General features: G+C 37.1%; 1 protein-coding gene across 1 annotated transcript in view; it reads right to left on the bottom strand.

Moving 5' to 3' along the window:
* Positions 1-1,615: 1,615 nt before the first annotated feature.
* The window catches only part of FLT3 (fms related receptor tyrosine kinase 3), an 89,481-nt gene continuing 72,257 nt past the window's right edge, over positions 1,616-18,839 (bottom strand). Inside the window, exons 17-25 of the mRNA XM_044668967.1 lie at positions 17,875-17,985; positions 16,536-16,683; positions 15,009-15,091; positions 13,356-13,483; positions 10,362-10,484; positions 6,616-6,727; positions 5,793-5,892; positions 4,904-5,009; positions 1,616-2,107 (exon numbers count right to left, since the gene is read on the bottom strand). Coding sequence (XP_044524902.1) covers positions 1,985-2,107; positions 4,904-5,009; positions 5,793-5,892; positions 6,616-6,727; positions 10,362-10,484; positions 13,356-13,483; positions 15,009-15,091; positions 16,536-16,683; positions 17,875-17,985 — 1,034 coding nt within the window. The 3' untranslated portion in view covers positions 1,616-1,984. The remainder of the gene's footprint in view (positions 2,108-4,903; positions 5,010-5,792; positions 5,893-6,615; positions 6,728-10,361; positions 10,485-13,355; positions 13,484-15,008; positions 15,092-16,535; positions 16,684-17,874; positions 17,986-18,839) is intronic.

Raw genomic sequence — 18,839 nt, 5'->3', positions numbered from 1 at the left:
GGGGGGGGGGAGAGAGAGAGAGAGAGAGAAGCAACTACAGCTGTGAGATGCTCAGTTGCTCAATACTGGGCTCCAGGCTCCTAGTTATGGAAGGAGATTGTATAAGAGGTATGATGAGATAGACTTGTTTCATTAACATCTCCCCTGCTCTTTCACCTCCCACCACACACTCTCATTGCTGACCTACAAGACAATTATTCCTCCAGTTTTTCCTTCTTCCCTTTCTCATGAGAAGACCAGGGCCTGTTTCCCCATATTTATTTTTGTTTTCTTTATCTTCCAGTTGACTTTGTTTTCATAAGAAAATGTAGTTAATTATTGCATTGCTAAAAAATTTATTCAAATGCAATGAAAAGGACCTTAAAGTATGTCACTACTTTAAGGGAGAGGGAGGTGGAGAGACAGAGACACAGAGAGAGAACTAGAAAGACAGAGGCAGAGAGAAAGAGAGGAGGAAACAAAAACAGAGGGAGGGATAGGAAGGCAGAGATATATAGAGTAGGGAGGGAGGGAGAGAGAGAGAGAATCAGAGCCAGAGAAAGAGAAATAGACAGAGACAAGAGAGAGAAAGAGAGAAGAAAGAGTAGAAAGTATTTTGCTGTTTTGCCTTGTCTGTGGGTTCTTGGCACTAAAGAAAAGAGAATTGATTCCCAAGGAAGAGGGGACATATTGTTCAGTTCTTGAGGCACTGAGACAAGTCACCTGATTGGAGAAGGAGTTGGCAACTCAATGGGCTGGTATTGGAGTCTCTACCCTTTTCTTACCTATTGCTTGTTTGCAGGGCTGGTTTGAAAGGAAAACCACTTCTCTAAAGAGGAGAAACTAAGAGAGTCACTGGAAAGAAAGTCATGCTAGAGGAGAAAAATTGGGGGAACAATCCAAACAAGGATTGGGGGCAGACCTGAGAACTCTGCTGACCAGGACAACAAAGCACCTTTACCATTGCTCTGTTGGTGCAAGATCCTCGAAGTCCAGTCGAGGAGGCAAGACATAATGCAGAAAAGGATAAATGAGGGAAGTTTAAGCTGAGTGCCAAATGAGCCATTCAGGTGCAAAGTCCTAGAGGATGTCAAAGGAGGGTCTGACAGAAGAGGAACTCCAGTTGGGCCTTGAAGTAAAGATGAGCCTTCTACAAGTGGCGGTGAGTAGAAGGGCCATTGTGATGAGGCTGATTTTGTTCTTGGTGTAACTAGAGAACAATGAGTAGACTAATTTGGCCAAAGTAGAGAGTTTGTGTTGTTTCTAAAGGAAAGGTGATGAGACTGAGAGTTAAGTTAAGAAGAAAATTAGGAAGAAAAAAAGTGACAGAATTTATTTAAGAAAAAAGAGCAGAAAAAAAGAATAAAGAATGAATGTGTGTGTGTGTGTGTGTGTGTGTGTGTGTGTGTGTGTGTATTTTGTATTTGGGGGGAAATGTATCACTCGGCCTTGTAGAGCTTTGATGGGAAAACAGTTTGGAAGGGAGCTAAGTGGATTTAAGTCAATAGAAATACTGAAATTAAAATGAAAACACTCTAAACCTTGAAAAAATTCAGTAACAAACATTTTTAAAGTAGAAAGTTTATTTCTGTCTCAAAATCTACACAAAGAATGACTAAAAAAGGCACATGTTATTTTCAAAGTTGGCTTAAAAATCATATTAGGCATTTAATAAAATGTTTTTAATTATTTACAAAAACACAAGATAATTCAAGTATGTAATTTCCACATAGGCATCATGGGAAGGCCTTTGGTTGAAAGTACTTTTACAAACTAAGTAATAACTGTTCAGTTTTCCTTGATTCTCTTTTTTTTCTTTTTGTCTTTTTTTAAAAAACAAGTTTCCTTTAAAATAAATGCAAACCCCGTCTGATCTTCTAGAGAACATCCCAACATGGCAGCAGCTGATAATTCATTTTGCTTTAGTGATTACACCAGCCTCCTTTTGGCAAATACAGACAGCATAAACATTTGAGAGCGAAGGCAAGAAGACTTAGTTGATTTTCTAGGAGTCTTTATCCTGAGTCTGAGGAGGGGGTTGGCCTGGACTGACAAGACTGCTGCAAGATGACCTGTTTTGGTAACTGGACAAAGGTTTAGAAATTCCATCTCCAATATTTTGATACATCTAAATATGAGAAAGAAGAAGAATGTTATGACTTGGAATGAAAGTGTTTGTACAGTCATTTACTGACACAAGGCAATTTTTTTACATATAAAATTCCACATTGCTTGCTTTCCATACGAAGGACTCAAAGCACATTGGTCACTTCTGTTTTGTTCAGACCTGTGACTTCATTTGCTATAATGGGGAACTCCAGGGTGTGGAAACTTCCTCCTCCCTTTACCAAGGCAGGCTGGCATTTGTAATTATAGTCTTTGAGAGCTGGATGGGATGTTGAAAGGTCAAGTGATTTGCTCCCATGACACAAAGTTAGTATATGTTAGAGGCAGAACTTGAAATCAGCTCCTGATTCCAAAGCTGACCCTCTATCCATTATGCCCCACATAGTATATTATATTACATGGCAAGTAATTTTAGCCCTCATGCTATGTATGAAGAAACTGGGTGAGGGTTAAATTCTTTATTCCAAACTTTGTGATACTGATAGGTTTATTTAACAATAAAACTTAGCAGTATGGGGGGGGTGGCAACAAATTGAGGTGGCTCCTTTCCATTGGTGATTTGTTCATTTCATAATTAATGGGAGTAAAGGGATGAGAGAGAAAGGACTTTTCTGAAAAATTTCTAGGGGACTCAAAATTATTCCTGTTCTACTTTTCCAGGTTGTCTTGGGAAAATCCCAGAATCTCTATTCTTCCTTCTTTAAAACTGAAATTTAGGGGGCAGCTGGGTAGCTCAGTGGATTGAGAGCCAGGCCTAGAGACAGGAGGTCCTAGGTTCAAATCCAGCCTCAGACACTTCCCAGCTGTGTGACCCTGGGCAAGTCACTTGACCCCCATTGCCTACCTTTACCAATCTTCCACCTATAAGTCAATACACAGAAGTTGAGGGTTTAAAATTTAAAAAAAAAACCTGAAATTTAAATTGCCCTAATGTTCAATTTAATAAAGCTCTACAAGCCAGGCACTGTGCTAGGTATTAGGCATACAAAGATAAAAATAAGACAGTGTCTTATTTCATGGAATTTACATTCTACCGAAGGGGTAAGGAACAGGTGGGAGGAGATGCAATGTATACACAGAGAGCAAAATACAAAACATTCACAGAGTAATTCAGAATCAAAGAGAGAGCACTAAAAACTAGGAGGAGGAGGAAAAGTTCGGAGAAAGCCTGGGAGGAAGTGGCACTGGAGTGGGGAATTGAATTACAAGGCATGGAGATGAGAAAAAGGGAGGGAAGAAGCATTTGTTAAGCACCTCTTTATGTGCCAGGCAAGAAAGGAGAGCATGGAACAAAAGAATGGAGATGGAGATGAAATGTGCCCAGTTATTCTCAGCTATAGTCTTACTGGTACAGTTATACACAGGCTCTAGTACTTAATATTCTCTATGTGGGTTAGATTCAGTGTTCCTCTTCTCAAATCATTTGTCGGTGACCCTCTTGGATTACTAGTTCTTTAACAATTTCATGCTAAAGCAAGTAAAATCAAGAAAGAGACCAAGTGGTTTTTATACTTAAAAAAAAATGCTCCAATTCTTCAGTTTTTCTAATTCAAACCACTGGCAATGATCCTGAGTTTCAAAATGTGACAAAGTGTGCAAACACAAGGAGAAAGGGCTCTTCTTCAACTATAACTTGGTGAAAAGAAGGTAAAAATCGAAGTTAAACTTGATCTACAATGTGCAAAGGCTGCTAAACAGGGTCTTATCTGAAGGGGCAACTGAAACATTGTAGGAAGGAAGATCCTCTTCTATCCCCATGTGATAGGGAAGAGCCTGGATAGTGCCAAATCTTAAATATCTAACTTTTGACATAATGGCTTAGTTTGTTACAATAAAGGGATAGGCACAGGGGATCTATCTCTATTTGAACCTGCGGTTTCACTGTACAGGGAACTCCTGGCTGAGAAAACTCCTTCAAATTTAGATTGGCAACTTCTCTTCAATTTATATTTATAGAGAGATGACTGAGGTTAAGTGAATTGCCAAGGATCATACAACCAGTATCATGAGCATGAAACAGACTCAGGTCTTTCTGGCTCCAAGGTAAACTCTGTATTACACCATGATGCCTCTCTATCAGTATAGAGCAGGGGTCGGCAACCTTTTTGGCCGTGAGAGCCATAAACGCCACATTTTTAAAAATGTAATTTCGTGAGAGCCGTACTGTGCTCACAGTGCCGCTCCTGTAACAGTGCCTGAAAAAAAAAATTGACTTTATGGCTCCTGCAGAAAGAGCCATACGTTGCCAGCCCCTGATCTAGGAGGGGAAAAAAACCCCAGCTAAAAAGTAGCTGATTTTCCAGCCAACAGGAAATGAATTTTAATTAGTTTGACATGTCTATGACCCCCTCTTGGTTGGCTAATTGGTTGTTGTCTTTCATACCTGAAGAGAACCAAAAAGGTGTCACTATGTTGGGGTCAATGTACAGAGTGTCCAACTGTGGCTGATTGGACCTATACTGGTTTGGAAGGCTGTACACCACAGGTGAGCACAAATAGTGCATATGAACATTAGGGATAGAGATAACTCAATATTTTTTATATTTCCTACTATTAACTGGTAAAATAATTTAAGTCTTCAGGGAAAACTACTGTTTTCATAAAAGTATCCATGACTAGGTATCTTGTAGCCTCAGAAATATTGAAACAAACACATTTTAAAATTCTGGAAATGAAAAGAATTGATAACTTTTGTTCAGAGATGCCCCTGGTTGAGCACAAATTTCCTTCCCTTCCCACCTCAACCAAAAAAGAACAAAACTCTTGAGCTTGACAGAATTCCCTTTGTACTACATACCGCAACTTCTGCATTTGCCAGTTGACACCCCAGAAAAGAAATCAGATGTGGGAAAGATGGTCTTTTCCTGGAGTCAAAAGACCAGCAGGATTGCATTATAAAGTAGCTGCAGGAGCAATGGAACAAGGAGAAGGATTGAGATGAATAAACTAGTAAAGTAAATATGAGTAAACATATGAAGTCAAATCCATAAATTTCCATTTGAAGAAGTGTCATTTTGGCCATAAGGAGAGCTAATTGCAGGCTAAATTCTATTATGAATACTTTGAATTTAATCACGAAGACAAAAAATAAATTTAGGGAAAGGACAAAGTTATATTTAAAGGAAAGAAAAATGCCCCAGTGCAAAAGATCTTGAATATTGATTGGTGGTGATTGTTGATTGAATAGTGAGAGTTTGATGAAGTTGTCCTGGAACATCAAATCAATTGGGTCCTTCAGGGTGAGGGTAAAAGAGACAGAGAGAGAGATGGTCCTCCCACAAGAGAGGGATCATAGATTTAGAAAAGGGAGGGGGCCTAAGAAGCTCTTTAACCCAACCCTCTAATTTAATAGATGAATAAACAAGCCCAGAGAAATTAAATGGTGTCCAGTTTACACAGGTACTAAGCATCAATAGTGGAATTTGAACACAGGTCCTCTAAATCTAGAGCCAGTTTTCTCTCCTCTATACTAGAGCCTCATAGCAAAATAAAAATTACATATTATGCTGAAATCATTTTCTAAGGCACTCAAATATAAAGGCAGATTTTTCTTTTTCATGAGAAATCATTTTTTGTCTGTTGTACTTTCTCAGCATTTTCTTTTCCCTGGGACTCTGGGGAGAAACTAATATTTGTTAGAAATGAGATCCTATGTGCCATAAATGTCAACTGAAGTTTCCACTTACATTTCTTCTGTAGCATAAAATGGCTGATCCATTTTAAAACCACTTTGTATGAGTTTGTAGAAATTGTTGTCTACTGGAATGCCAGGGTAAGGATTCACACCTGAAAAAAACATTAGGGAAATAAAATCAATATCTAAGTGGAGTAAAATTACCACTAAGAAAACCCTGCTTTCAAACTCTTCTATGGAAATAGGTTTCCTGCCAGGGGGGTAGAGGTGGGGGTGAGCCAGATGGTGGGAAGAGATGATAAATCTTGAGCAGGAATACAGGAAGATGAGCCTCCTTCCAGAGAGGGATCACAGATCTAGAGCAAGAAGGTACTTCAAAGGACATTTGGACCAACCCCTTGACTTTACTGCTAGGTTAAGTGACTTGCCTAAAGTTACACAGATAGGAAACATCAGATGTGAGATTTGAACCCAGAGCCAGAGACCTTAGAAATCACCATAAAGGTGTCAGATCTACTGCTTGGGACCCAACCAGGTTAAAACATAATTGAGAAATGTTTACAATACAACATAGATAATGTTCATTTGTGGTTTTCTAAGTCAAATTATAATTTACAGTGGTTTTTTTCTATTTCATACCACTGATATTGTCACTTACAGTCAATGTCCTCATTTGATAGAAGAGGAAACTGAGGCTAAGTGAAGAGGGGCTTCCTAAGTGAAGAGGTCATGCCCAAGGTGCTAAGTGGCAGAGTCAAGATTTGAACTCTGGAACATGCATAATTTTTTCCCACGCTACCTCTCAAAAACCATTTTTGTTTTAGTCTTTGAATAGCACTTTGCACAGCACATTTTTTGCATTGATTAAAACATACCAAGAGAAAATATTTCCCAGAGCAATATTCCAAAGGACCAGACATCACTCTTAATTGTATATATGCCTTCAAATAGGCTTTCAGGAGACATCCACTTCACAGGTAACCGAGCCTGTATAAGACCAAAAAGGAGATCAAAAGGTGATTTCCATTTTCTACTGATTTAATTTTTTCCTATTTATCAAGATTATTTTAATAAATTCACAGTCATTTTGGTAATGCCACTTTATAAAAATGCATGCATCAGCTCTTTTTTGGTGGCAAAGAATTGGAAATTGAGGGAATGTCCAGCAATTGGAGAATGGCTGAGCAACCTATGGTATATATGATTAAGATGGAATGTTATTGTGCCATAAGAAATAAAGAGCAGAATGATTTCAGAAAAACCTGGGAAGATTTAAATGAACTGAAGAAAGTTAAAGTGAGCAGAACCAGGAGAACATTGTACACAGTTCAAGCAGTACTGTACAATGATCAGACTGAGTGATTTAGCTATTTTCAGGAAAATGATACAAGACAATTCACAATTCTGAAGTACTTATGAAAAATACTATCTACCTCCAGAGAAAGAACCAATGGAGTTTGAATTGGCCTGAATTAAAGCATACTTATTTTACTTTATTTTTCTTGAATTTTATTTTTTAATTTATTTTATCTTTTGCTCTTTGTTTTCTTTTACAGCATGGCTAATATGGAATTGTTGTTTGTATGACTGCATAGGTATAATCTATATTGAACTGCTTGTCTTCTTAAGGAGCTGGGGGGGTAATAAAATACATTTAGAACTCAAAAATTTTAAAAATAAATGTTAACGATTGTTTTTACAGGCAATTGGGAAAAAAGAAAAGTCCAAAAAAATGCAATCTGGAATTTAGGGTTAAAATACTGAAAAATCCACAATCAGTACCTTTGAAAAACACATTTATTTTCAAATAAATCTAGAAGCACAAATGTGCATAAAATCTGGTTGACTCAGAAGGAGATAATTTCAGCTAATCTCACAGCAGCCAATCAATTAATCAAGGGCAAGTAAGTATTAATGAATATATGGAAGAGTTTGCCACTGAACTTCTGGGAAAACTGATCATCCTGTAAATGCTTCCATACACAAGACTGTGGTGGGGTTAGCCCATGTCATAATTTGCAGAACTGACAGCATGTTGGCTTCTGTGGCTTTATTTGCTTCAAATCTTATGAAAAGGACTTTTAAGCCAGACTGTGAGTCAAGTATAGTAACCAGATGATGAAGATGTCTGTTAAGGAGGAAGCCACAAGATCATAGATCCTAAATAAGACAATTTAAAAAAAAATCTTTCCTTTCAGACAGAAGAAGCAAAGAAATATGCCTTCCTTTGGAGTAACTGCTCTTTATATGGTCTGAATGACTTACCACATGTGTTCAAAACTTTGGGAATTAATTTCATTTTGAGTGATCTGTAAATTGATTTTCTGATTAGGTAATTCTAATCACTTGATTAAACCCAGAAAAGCGATTTGCACATTGTGGGCAAACATTTCTTCATGTCAGTGACAATTTTTCAGTTAATGAGGCTGGCATTTCTGAATTGTCTTTGGTTAATCAATGTAATTGTATTATTGACTTTATAGTTAATATATACTGAGCTTCTCAGGACCAGTTAAGATGACTGAGACAAGTGAGAAGAAGAATCATTCTTGTAACTAGTAGAACTGATTGACAACTTTAGCAGGAATGGAGTTCTCATACAATGAGTTCTCTGCTCCCTAGGTGAAAAGATTCAGGAATGGCAGCCACATAGCATGTAACATTCATTACAGTTGTCTTTATGTTACAGAGATCCTATTTGATTTAAGAAGCATCTAATACATTTATTCTGTGCCTACCGTGCTCTAATACATTTATTCTGCATAGGAGTTATAAAGACAAAAGTGAAGTAATCCTTGCCTTCTAGGAGCCAAAGGATAGGTACACAGATAAGCAGTGCAAAGTAATTTAGGGAGAGAAAGTTCTAAGAACTAGGTGCTTGGAGAAGACTGAACAGATCAAGTCTAAAATCAGACTCTGAGAATGGGCAATACAAAGAAAGGCAAGTGTTGAATTCAAGGAAGAGTTTTGTTGTTGAATCCTGTCTGACTCTTACATGGACCATGACTCACCAATATGGTCCATGGGGTTTTCTGGTGGTTTTTGTTGTTGTTGTTGTTGTTTGGGTCCCCCCCCCCCGCCATTTTTTCCATGGTTACATAATTCTTGTTGCCTTCCTCCTCTCTTCTCTCCCCTCTCCCAGAGTTGACAAACAATTCCACTGGGTTATACATATATTATCACTCAAAACCCATTTCCGTATTATTCATTTTTGTAATAGAGTAATCTTTTAAAACCAAAACCCAAATCATATAGCCATATAAACAAGTGATAAATCATATATTTTCTTCTGGATTTCTACTCCCACAGTTCTTCCCTAGATGTGGATAGCATTCCATGGGGTTTTCTTGACAAAGATACTAGAGTAGTTGATCATTTCCTTCTCAGTGGATTAAGGCAAACAGAGGTTAAATGACTTGTTCAGAGTCACATTCGTAACTATCTGAGGTCACATTTGAACTCAGATTTTCCTGACTCTAGGTTCAGTGCTCTCCCTACTGAGGCACCCAGCTGCATATCAAGGAAAAGTCAATAGTCTAGTTTATTGGAATGGAAAATGACTAAAAGTGAGTGGTAGGACTTGAGAATGGAAAAGTAGAGTGGAGCCAGATAACTAAAGGCTACAAACGGAGGAGTTTGCACAATTATTCTTGGGGCAACAGGGAGACACAGAAGATTTTTGTGTAGAGGAATGACATTGTCAGGTCTGCCTTTTCAAAGATTATTTTGACTTCAATTTGGAGGAAAGATTTGATAAAGGAGAGAGAAGACTCAGGGTGACCAATTAGAAGACTATTGTTATAGCAAATTAGGGTAGAGGTCATATGAGGGGAGAGAAGGAGATAGATACAAAAAAATAAGACTGAGGTAGAATCAACAAGACTTATCAATAGTTGCATATGAATTTGGATGGTCATGATTCTGGAAATATTTTAGTCTCATTTCAATCAGAAAAATTAGAACAACTTCATGGTTCATTACATTTTTGTGAAAAATAGAAAAAGGAACTTGATGATAGTCTTTAGCATGGTATCTGGCACACAGTAAGCACTTTGTAAGTACCTCTTCCATTCACTTATCAATATTTATTTCCACTACTTGTAAAGTAGCCGGGTGTCTCCTTGTTTTGTAACTAAAGGAATTGGAGTATATACCAAATAAATGTAATTTTTTGAAGAAATGACACTGAAATGTTAGAATAGAGACTTCAAAAAGTATAATTTTATATTATGATTCAGTAAAAATAAGCTTATTTCTGTCTGGCCAGTGAGATAGGGACTGTTTTGGTGTTTTTTGTTTGTGTGATTTTAGAATGATTCTTTGAAGCTCAAAAGATTTCTTGACATAGAAACCAAAGCTGTTATTAGGTATATGCTTAGACATTACTACAGGTGGAGGGGGGGGCTAATTTCTAAGCAGTGAGGTTACTCTATATCAACATAAAGTGGATATGATAAAATATATTCATTTACTAGGTGATAAGATTCCTGAAGACAAGAACTGTCATTTTTTTCTCTATCTTGTCCAAATCTTGCACTTAGCAAATACCTAATGAATGCTTAATTGAATGAAATTGAACAATGACATAAAAATGAAAACGTATATAAAACATCAGCCTCACATTGCCCCTGACAACGTAGTTGGAGTCATTCATTATGTCTCTGGCCAATCCAAAGTCACATATCTTCACCACTTTCCCATGAGTTACAAGGACATTCCTGGCTGCAAGGTCTCTGTGAACACACTAGAAAGAATAAAGATTATTCACTATGAAAATAAGCTTTCTTCTCTTTCAGGTTCAAGAAGGAAACATTGCAGAACTCATTAATTTTCCAATTTTGCATATGATTGTTATTTTATAACATAAAGCATAAAGTATAACAGACGAGGAGAAGAAATAATATATGTGGTTCATTTCTCCACCTGCTTATGGTGGACATGGGTCTTCCATAAAGGTCTTATTGAGCCATGCAAAGAAAGGAAATAGTGCCACTGTTCTTAGATTGGTCACATGGCCAAAAGGAGCAATTGGCAAATGATGGAGCCTTAGAAGATTTACCTATTGATCTTTCATTCTAAGGAGAAGCCCAAGAAGTGGCAATACCAGAGCAGCAAAGGATAGAGTGGAGAAAGAAGAAATAATGTGAAAGTGCCTGGAGACACTCAGATATATATTGGGAGAAAACTGAACCTGAGCTCTGAGTCATATCCTTAAGGGGAATAGGTTGGGATATCAGCACACTAAAGAGAAAGCATAATCAAAGTGATCTGGTAAAAAATGAGAATAGGAAAACAGATCAGGCAAAAGTTGGGTCAAAATAGACCATGAGAGCAGACAGACAAAGGTGTCTAAGAAGCAACAAGAACACTTAATTTTGATGTAATGCTTTAAAGGCTGCAAAACAGTTTTATTCATTTGAACCTCATAACTCACAACTACCCTGTGAAGTAAGTACTACAGGTATAACTATCTTCATTTTACAGGTGAGGAAACTGAGGCTAAGAAAGATTAAGTGATTTGTTTATGGTTATACCATTATTAAGAGTTAGAGGTATGATTTTATTTGTACTAGCTTTTCCTGATGCCAATTCAAGACTTAGTCCATTAGGATCACAGGATTATATATCTAGCCATAAAAAGAACTTTGGAAGCAATCTTTCCTGGCACCTTCATATTTCTGATCCTTGCTCCACTCTATCCTTTGCTGCCTCTGGCATTGCCACTTCTTGGGCATCTCCTTAAAATGAAAGGCTTTACTACCCTCATTTTATATATGGAGAAATTGCGGTCCAGTGAAGTGAAGCAACATCCCTGTAAGTAGGTAGTGTCAGATGCAGGATTTGAACCCAAGTTCTCATGATGCCTACATCACCACAAAAGCCTTAGATCTACTTCAAATAAATATGTATCAGAACAAGTTTTGTTATAATATAGACTTATCAAGGCTTACTTAGAATTTTACCAGGTAAAGATAGGAACAAAGGATAGACAAAAGCAATCAGTCCTGAATAATTTCCATGTCTTCCAACTAAGGCTTGGGGCTGGGCCAAGCAGTCTCTAGAGATATGTTCCTGACAACCCTTTAGATGTGCTGATGAAGTGGAAGATGAAGAATGAGATTAAGACCAGGAACGAGTTTGAACTGAAGGGACTACCAGAATTGGAATTCTGTCTTTGCTATTCACTTACAACTTGGTGACCTAGGGCAAGTCACTTAACCTCCATGGGGCTCAATTTCCTCATCTGTAAAACAAGGGGTTTGGATTAGATGTGTCCCTCTCCATTCTGAATTTATGAGGTGATGTTTAGGAGGCAGGGAAAACAAAAAATGAAAAAAAAGTTTCCACAATGTGAAGGGAAAATAAGCTAAGCTTAAGGGGCATCTTCATTTTTCAGCCTAGATTATTTAAAGTCTAGAAATGCTATCTAAGCAATATAAGGAGAGGAAAAAAATAATGAGGGGGGGGGAAGTAAAGGGAGGGGTGGAGAATAGAGGAAAAGGGGGAGGGAGAATAGAAAAGGAGGAGAAAGGAGAGGATGGGAAAGGGAGTGGCAAAAGGGGGAATGAAAAGAAGGAATAAAAGAGAAGAGAAAGGAAGATAATGAAAGGAAAGGCTATGAGAAGAGTGGCTTAAATTGGATTGTGAACCTAATAAATATATTGATGGCTGAGAAGGGCATTACTAAAGGGAGTCAAGGATAAAGATTGAGAAGATACAAAATTAAGGGCAGAGGGAAAGCTGCAGAAGTCAGAGTCTCTGCTGATGCTCAGAGAAGGTCAAGGTGAGGATGCAGGGTACTCTGTGTTGATTCCACAAAGTCCTAAAAAATGCTTATTGAATGAAGAAGTGAAGTTATAGCCCTCTAGAGTTCCTGAGGTGGCTTTGGACATATTGCTGAACTTTGAGCTTTGGAAACTCTGATCCAGCAGCCACTGGCCTTCTAAGGCAGTGATAGCAAACCTTTTAGAGATGGAGTGCTTGGCCCTGCTCCTACTCCACCCCCCAGATTGAGTATCATGCCTGCCCCCCTGCCAGAGATGAGGTGCTATTCCCCTCCTTACCCTACGCAGTGGAGGGAGGAAGCTACCATTGGGCTGCTGGGCAGAGGGGTGGGTCATGGGAGAAATGTCCTCAGTACAGGTGAAGAGGGGGAGGGGAGTGGCCTGAGCGCTCTGCTCCCCTCCAGCTCTGCTGCCCACCTTACCCTCTGCGTACTCCCATTGGGCTGTTGGGCAGAGGGGAGAATGATGTGAAAAAATGTTGTCAGGCATGGTGGAGAGGGAGAAGGGAGCAGCTCCACCTGAATCCCTCTGCCTTTCTAGTAATAAACTCAGTGGGGGAGGGCAGCCAAGTGTCCACAGAGAGTGCTCTGTGTGCCATCTTTGGCACCTGTGCCATAGGTTCTCCATTACTGTTCTAAGAAATCCTATCTTTACTGCCAAGACAATACATAGATTTAAGGCAGTTTTCTTGAGGGTGAACAGGAAAAGAGACAGAGTGGGAAGTTTAGAGTGGGAAGTTAGAGCTCAAAAAAAAAAAAGCATTAAAGCAAATCTCCATCATCTTTTATCACCTTTTTCCTTTGTAATTATATCTCTGATAAGGAACATACCGACTTTAATTCAAGAAATTCCATTCCTTTGGCAACTTGGTAAGAGAAGCAGAGAAGATCCTCAAATGTAAGCACATTGAAGTCCTCTTCTTCCACCAGCCTTTTTTGGTTTTCATATTCAATTTCTTCTGTGAAATACAAATAGACTTCACTTTTATAGAAAACACCAGGAAAGTTATCTGTTGGAAAACATTTGAGAGCTCCCCAAAGCCATGGTTTAGTGGTTTTCAGCTTGAGCTGGGAGGCAACTGCAACTGGGTCAGTAGTCTTTCTCTAGTGTTCTGCCTTTTTTTTTTTCTTTTTGGCAATTGAACATGTTTTTTCTATTTGTAGTAATAGTTCATTGCTTTGAAGGGTAAGTAAGGGATCTTTACTCATCTATATTAGTTGGAACAAACCACTTTAATAGTATGGCAATGATAGTTTCCACTTATGCAAATTATCTCATGATTTGCCAAGTGTTTCCCTTACAACTACCCTGTGAGATAGATAAAGAAAGGATGATTATTTCCACTTGATATAAAGGGAAGCTAAGGCTTAGAGAACTGACATTCCCAGGGTCACACACAAGTACCTCAGGCAGGATTTGCATCCAGGTCTCCTGAAACTGTGTCCTACACTGATGCTGCCTCTGAGAAGCTGTCTAAATTAAACTAAAAAGCTCATTTACAAAAGAAAATTTCTTCTTTGAAACTCTCTTCCACTCATCTTTCTTCTTAGATTTGAAATTAGATGTATAAAAATCTATCACCTTTTTCACTAAAAATATTTACAAAACAGCCTACATGTATTGCTTGTTAGTAGGGTAACCACACATGCACACACGATCCTTGCTCACTAAGTATCTAACATCCATAGCAGACAAATCAGTGCAAACAGAAAAGGATACTTTCTCATACGAGCAAAAAGTGACACATGACATATATGGCGATAACTCTAATCTTTGCTAGAATGATACTGGAGAGTCTTTACTTGGTTCTTTAGGAGGTATCTTGGCTGACCTTTTACTATTTCAGAAGCCAAGTGTCTTAGCTGTATTTTTTTAAATGAAGCAAAGTTCCACATTGGAAATCACATTATTTCTGATTAGTTACTTTAACCAATTGAAAATAAAATTTTAAGCAAGAGAATCCCATGAATACAGATTGATAAAATGATCTACAAAATTTAAAGGACAGGTTTGATGCAATCTTCATGTAAGTAAAATTTTCTACTTTAACTATAAAATAAAGGCTGCATGTGAAGCCAACAATTGGAAAGAGAAGGATGATAAACAGAGTATCTTATATTTGTAGCACAGTTTTAAAAATAGCTCTCCACATCTCCTTGTTTGATCTCCATAGTAATCCTAGGAGGTATCATCACCATTTTACAGATGAAAAACTGAGGCTCAGAAATATTAAGAAGCTTGCTCATGATCACACTGCTGGCAGAACTTGAACTTGAATCCAATTTTTCTAACTCTAACTTCATTTTATTTTTATTATGTTATGCTGCCTCTCCAGATGTTCAATAGCATTTCCACATGCACAGTGGTGTGGATTAACTTGTGGTTCTTGGACCTATACTTTTAAATTCTTATTTATTAGAAGAAAATATTTTCAATAGTGGAATCTCAGCATGGACCTAATGAGTCATCTGGTAATTCTTTACCTTCAGAATAAAATGAATTCCCGTTGAATCCAGAGGTCAGATCTATATCTTGGCTTATGTGAAGACCTCCTAAACCAGGCATTCTGTTCAAAGAAACATACTCCATTATTTCAATTCTTCTTTTGAATCAATGTTAGCAAAATATTACAGTTTATCAAAGAATGTACTCAAAGTATACCTAGCCTTTAAAATGAAAAGCAAGCTATTTGCTCACTTTCTTTATATGATTAAAAACATTTAGGTGACTCTGGAGTTGGACATTCTTGGCTCAATCAGAAGAAACTATGCTTATTACTAGAGCCAGTATTGAGCTCTTGAAAGGCTAGTCTTCTATAATCCATAATTAATCCATAATTATAATGAGAAATGGGGAAGAGAACCAGAAGGTTAATTTTTTTCTCATTCCATATTTGGTCTTAAGATTTAAAACTGTTTCCCAAGAATATAATAAGCAGTAATTATGATTATCCTGTGCAGACAGATATAACACTTTTCCCCAGGGATCAACAATGCCCAGTGACCAAATAGATCTCTTTTTCTCATTTTGATGCTTGTGTTAAAAAACAAGCTGTAACTCTCATTAAGATGAACACAGTAGTACTCAATGTATTATTGCCACATTGTATTATATCTATAATATAATTGTATGTAATTTAGGATTAATAATGGCTCTTATAATACATCATGTTATATTATTAATAATAATAAGGGCTCTTATTATATTATATTATAGAAATATAACAGGGCAGGACATCATATTCTTAATATATGAATAAGAAACTCTTCCATACTATTGTGCTATAAAAAATATTGAAGAGGGTGATTTGAGTAAAACCTGGAAAGATTTGTATGAACTGATGCAAAGTGAAGTGAACAGAACCAGGAGAACAATCTACATAATATCATCAGTATTATAAAAATAATTAGCTCCATTTTAGTAAATTTGATCAGCATGATGACCCATCACAATTCCAAATGACAATGATGGAACATGATATCTACCTCCAGATGGAGACCTGGATTGAGTATAGAATAAAGTATATATTTTCTCTTTTTCTTGCTTTTTTTTTGGTGACATGACTAATAAATAATTTTTTTCATGACCATACATATTAATAATAAATTTTGGTTTTTTTTTCACTGTGTGGAGGAGGGAGGAAGAAAGAAAGAATTTGAAATTTAAAAAAGAATTAAAACATCTCTATGCTAAAGAAAGAAAGAAACTTCCACTGGCATGCACACTATTATATCTATAGAATTTTAACAAAGAATTCTAATAAATTATTAATAAAGACTTAGAGCTGAAAGAGTCTTCATAAAGACTCTTTAAAAATGAGAAGAAGGAAGCAAAGAAAATGACTTTCCAAAAGTTGTTCAGGATGTTAGTTATTGAGCACAATCTTTGGATTTTTAGCCCACTGAGTATAAGAGACAAAGATAAGAATGTGGCCCTGATATTTCTTTTACACTGCTATGTATGAATGATTTTCTGTTGTACTGTTTTTGAAACTGTCACTCATCTTTTACCTGGAACTTGAATGGAAAGTGGGATAAAAGCTAAAATTGTGCTGTTTGAAGACTTCAGTCCACGTCCTATGAAATTTTTCTCTTTTACTTCTTAAGTAATTTAGAAGATCCCCATAGCAACAGTATTCAAAAATCAAATAAATTGGTCCTGAAAAAAAAACAATAACAATAATAGTAATAGAAGCTAATGTTAATATAATGCTTGAAGGTTTATAAAGTGCTTTACATGTTGTCTCAGCTTTAATTATGAATACATAAACAGCTAAGATATGCTACAAGAAAGTGATTATGTAAGACAATAGGGAACATGATGGGCACACTGTAGGGACTTACTAAATATTGCTTAGTGGTTGACTAAGAGAAGATAATTTTTCTTTTGGGGTTCTCGATTTCTTAGTAGTTTCTATCCTAGAGAAAGGGAGAATAGCTGTCTTCCCTCATGAGTTATGTTTTGGATGCAATACTAAGATTGGCCAGGATAAGGACATATATCTTGAACAATGAACCAGATTATGTATATTCAGACAGTGGTGTCGAACTCAAATAGAAATCTGTGGGCCACACGATGATTTATAAATCCACAAATTAACATTATGTTTTCTTGTTTTTTTTTTTTGTTTATTTTGTTAAATATTTCCCAATGATGTTTTCATCTCATTCAGGCTCACTTTGAACCTTTGCTAATTGCAGGGGCTGTGAGTTTGAGTTTGACTGAAGGAATTTTCAGGTTCTGTTCTGTCTACACTTTTTATGACGAGGGAAGTAGGGAAGATAACCATTTATTGGGTGCTTACTATGTGTCAGTCACTGCCTAGTCACAAATATTATTTAATTTGTCTCATTTGATAAGATTGCAGACCAAGTCCTCTATCCAACTGCTTCAATGCTTGATATCAGCACATTCACCTGTGTCTGCCTGCACCCTAGACCCATTTCTGTAGTTTAAGAAAGATGGAAGTTGTGAGAGTTGGGGGAGACATATTTCACAAACATATCTAGTTTAAATGGCTTATGATTATATGATTATGTCCATAGAAAATAGATATCTATCTAGTAATCTATTTCTACAATATACAGTGCCTATTTTCTGAACTTTTTGCTTTTTGCCTCTTTTTGGATCCCTAGTGCCAAGCACATAATAGATGCTTAATAAATGTTTATTAGTTGATCGATTGATTGACTGAACCACTCAGGAGGCTCTCTGACTCTCTCTAACTGATAAATATAAAACAGGGTGCTCAGGTCCAGTATTGTGTCCACTTCTCTCACCTTCAATGGGACCTTCACAATTAGTCCCTTAATGCTGCTGGCCAATAGAGTGGGAATGGATAGTCATTACCTGATAGTGTGCAGGCTCCTAATAGGTTCACAATATTCTCATGGTTTCCAATGTGAGTCATCATCTTGAGCTCTGACATGAGAGCATCTTTTTCTGAGCTGTCAGATTTTTCTGTTAAAGAAGAATATGTGAAAATCTCAAAACTAAAGCAACACTAAGGACTAAAAATTCCTTATAATTAGACTTTGTTTCCTGGCTCAAGAAAGGCTTGGTTTAAATTATTTATCTAAGTACAAAATTACAAAGAAAAAAAAGGAGAAGGGAGGGAGTGAATTGCTAGAAACCAGATTACAAACAGTAGAAGTAAATTCAAAAAATTAAAAAAGCTGAGATCCACACATCACTTTTCTTATCCTTTAGACCTGTGGTTTGGGAGTTGGAATCATTTGATTCTGACATCCCTTCCAGGCCTAGATCTATGATGTTATATTTATATATCAGTCCTTACTATCTTTAATGTCTCAAATGAAGTTGGCAAATGGAAAGAATTTTAGAGGAACTTATGGATTTTAATTTAACATTCCTAAGGACCACAAATACTGTGACAGCACCAGATTTTTAAAAACACTTTTCCCCACAGATCTCATTTTATTCTTGAAACCTTGTGAGACACACAGCATTGGCTATTACAAATAAATCCCCCAGTTTACAAATGGTCAGAGACTAAATCACCCCTCATCCCACAGGTGAACTGGCCCTTCTCCTGGCTTTCAGGTAGGAATGTATTTAAATAATGTAAGGAGTGTATAATATAATCCTAGTTTGGGGCCAGCTAAGCACCAGATGTCAAAGTTAATTTGCTGAATTCTACTCTACTCACTCAGAAGAATGTAAAAACTTTGTGTTTCCTAAGAAGGGTCTCCACTCATCCTTCTCTTTGGGAACTCCCCAGTCCAGGCTCCCAGGAGCAGGTGGAGAATGATCAGCCAGCATCCCTGATCAGAACCTCCTAAGAGCCCTTTTTA

The sequence above is a fragment of the Gracilinanus agilis genome, chromosome 3 (assembly GCF_016433145.1).
Source record: "Gracilinanus agilis isolate LMUSP501 chromosome 3, AgileGrace, whole genome shotgun sequence".
NCBI classification, from domain to species: domain Eukaryota; kingdom Metazoa; phylum Chordata; class Mammalia; order Didelphimorphia; family Didelphidae; genus Gracilinanus; species Gracilinanus agilis.
This window is presented reverse-complemented; position numbering and strand designations above follow the sequence as displayed.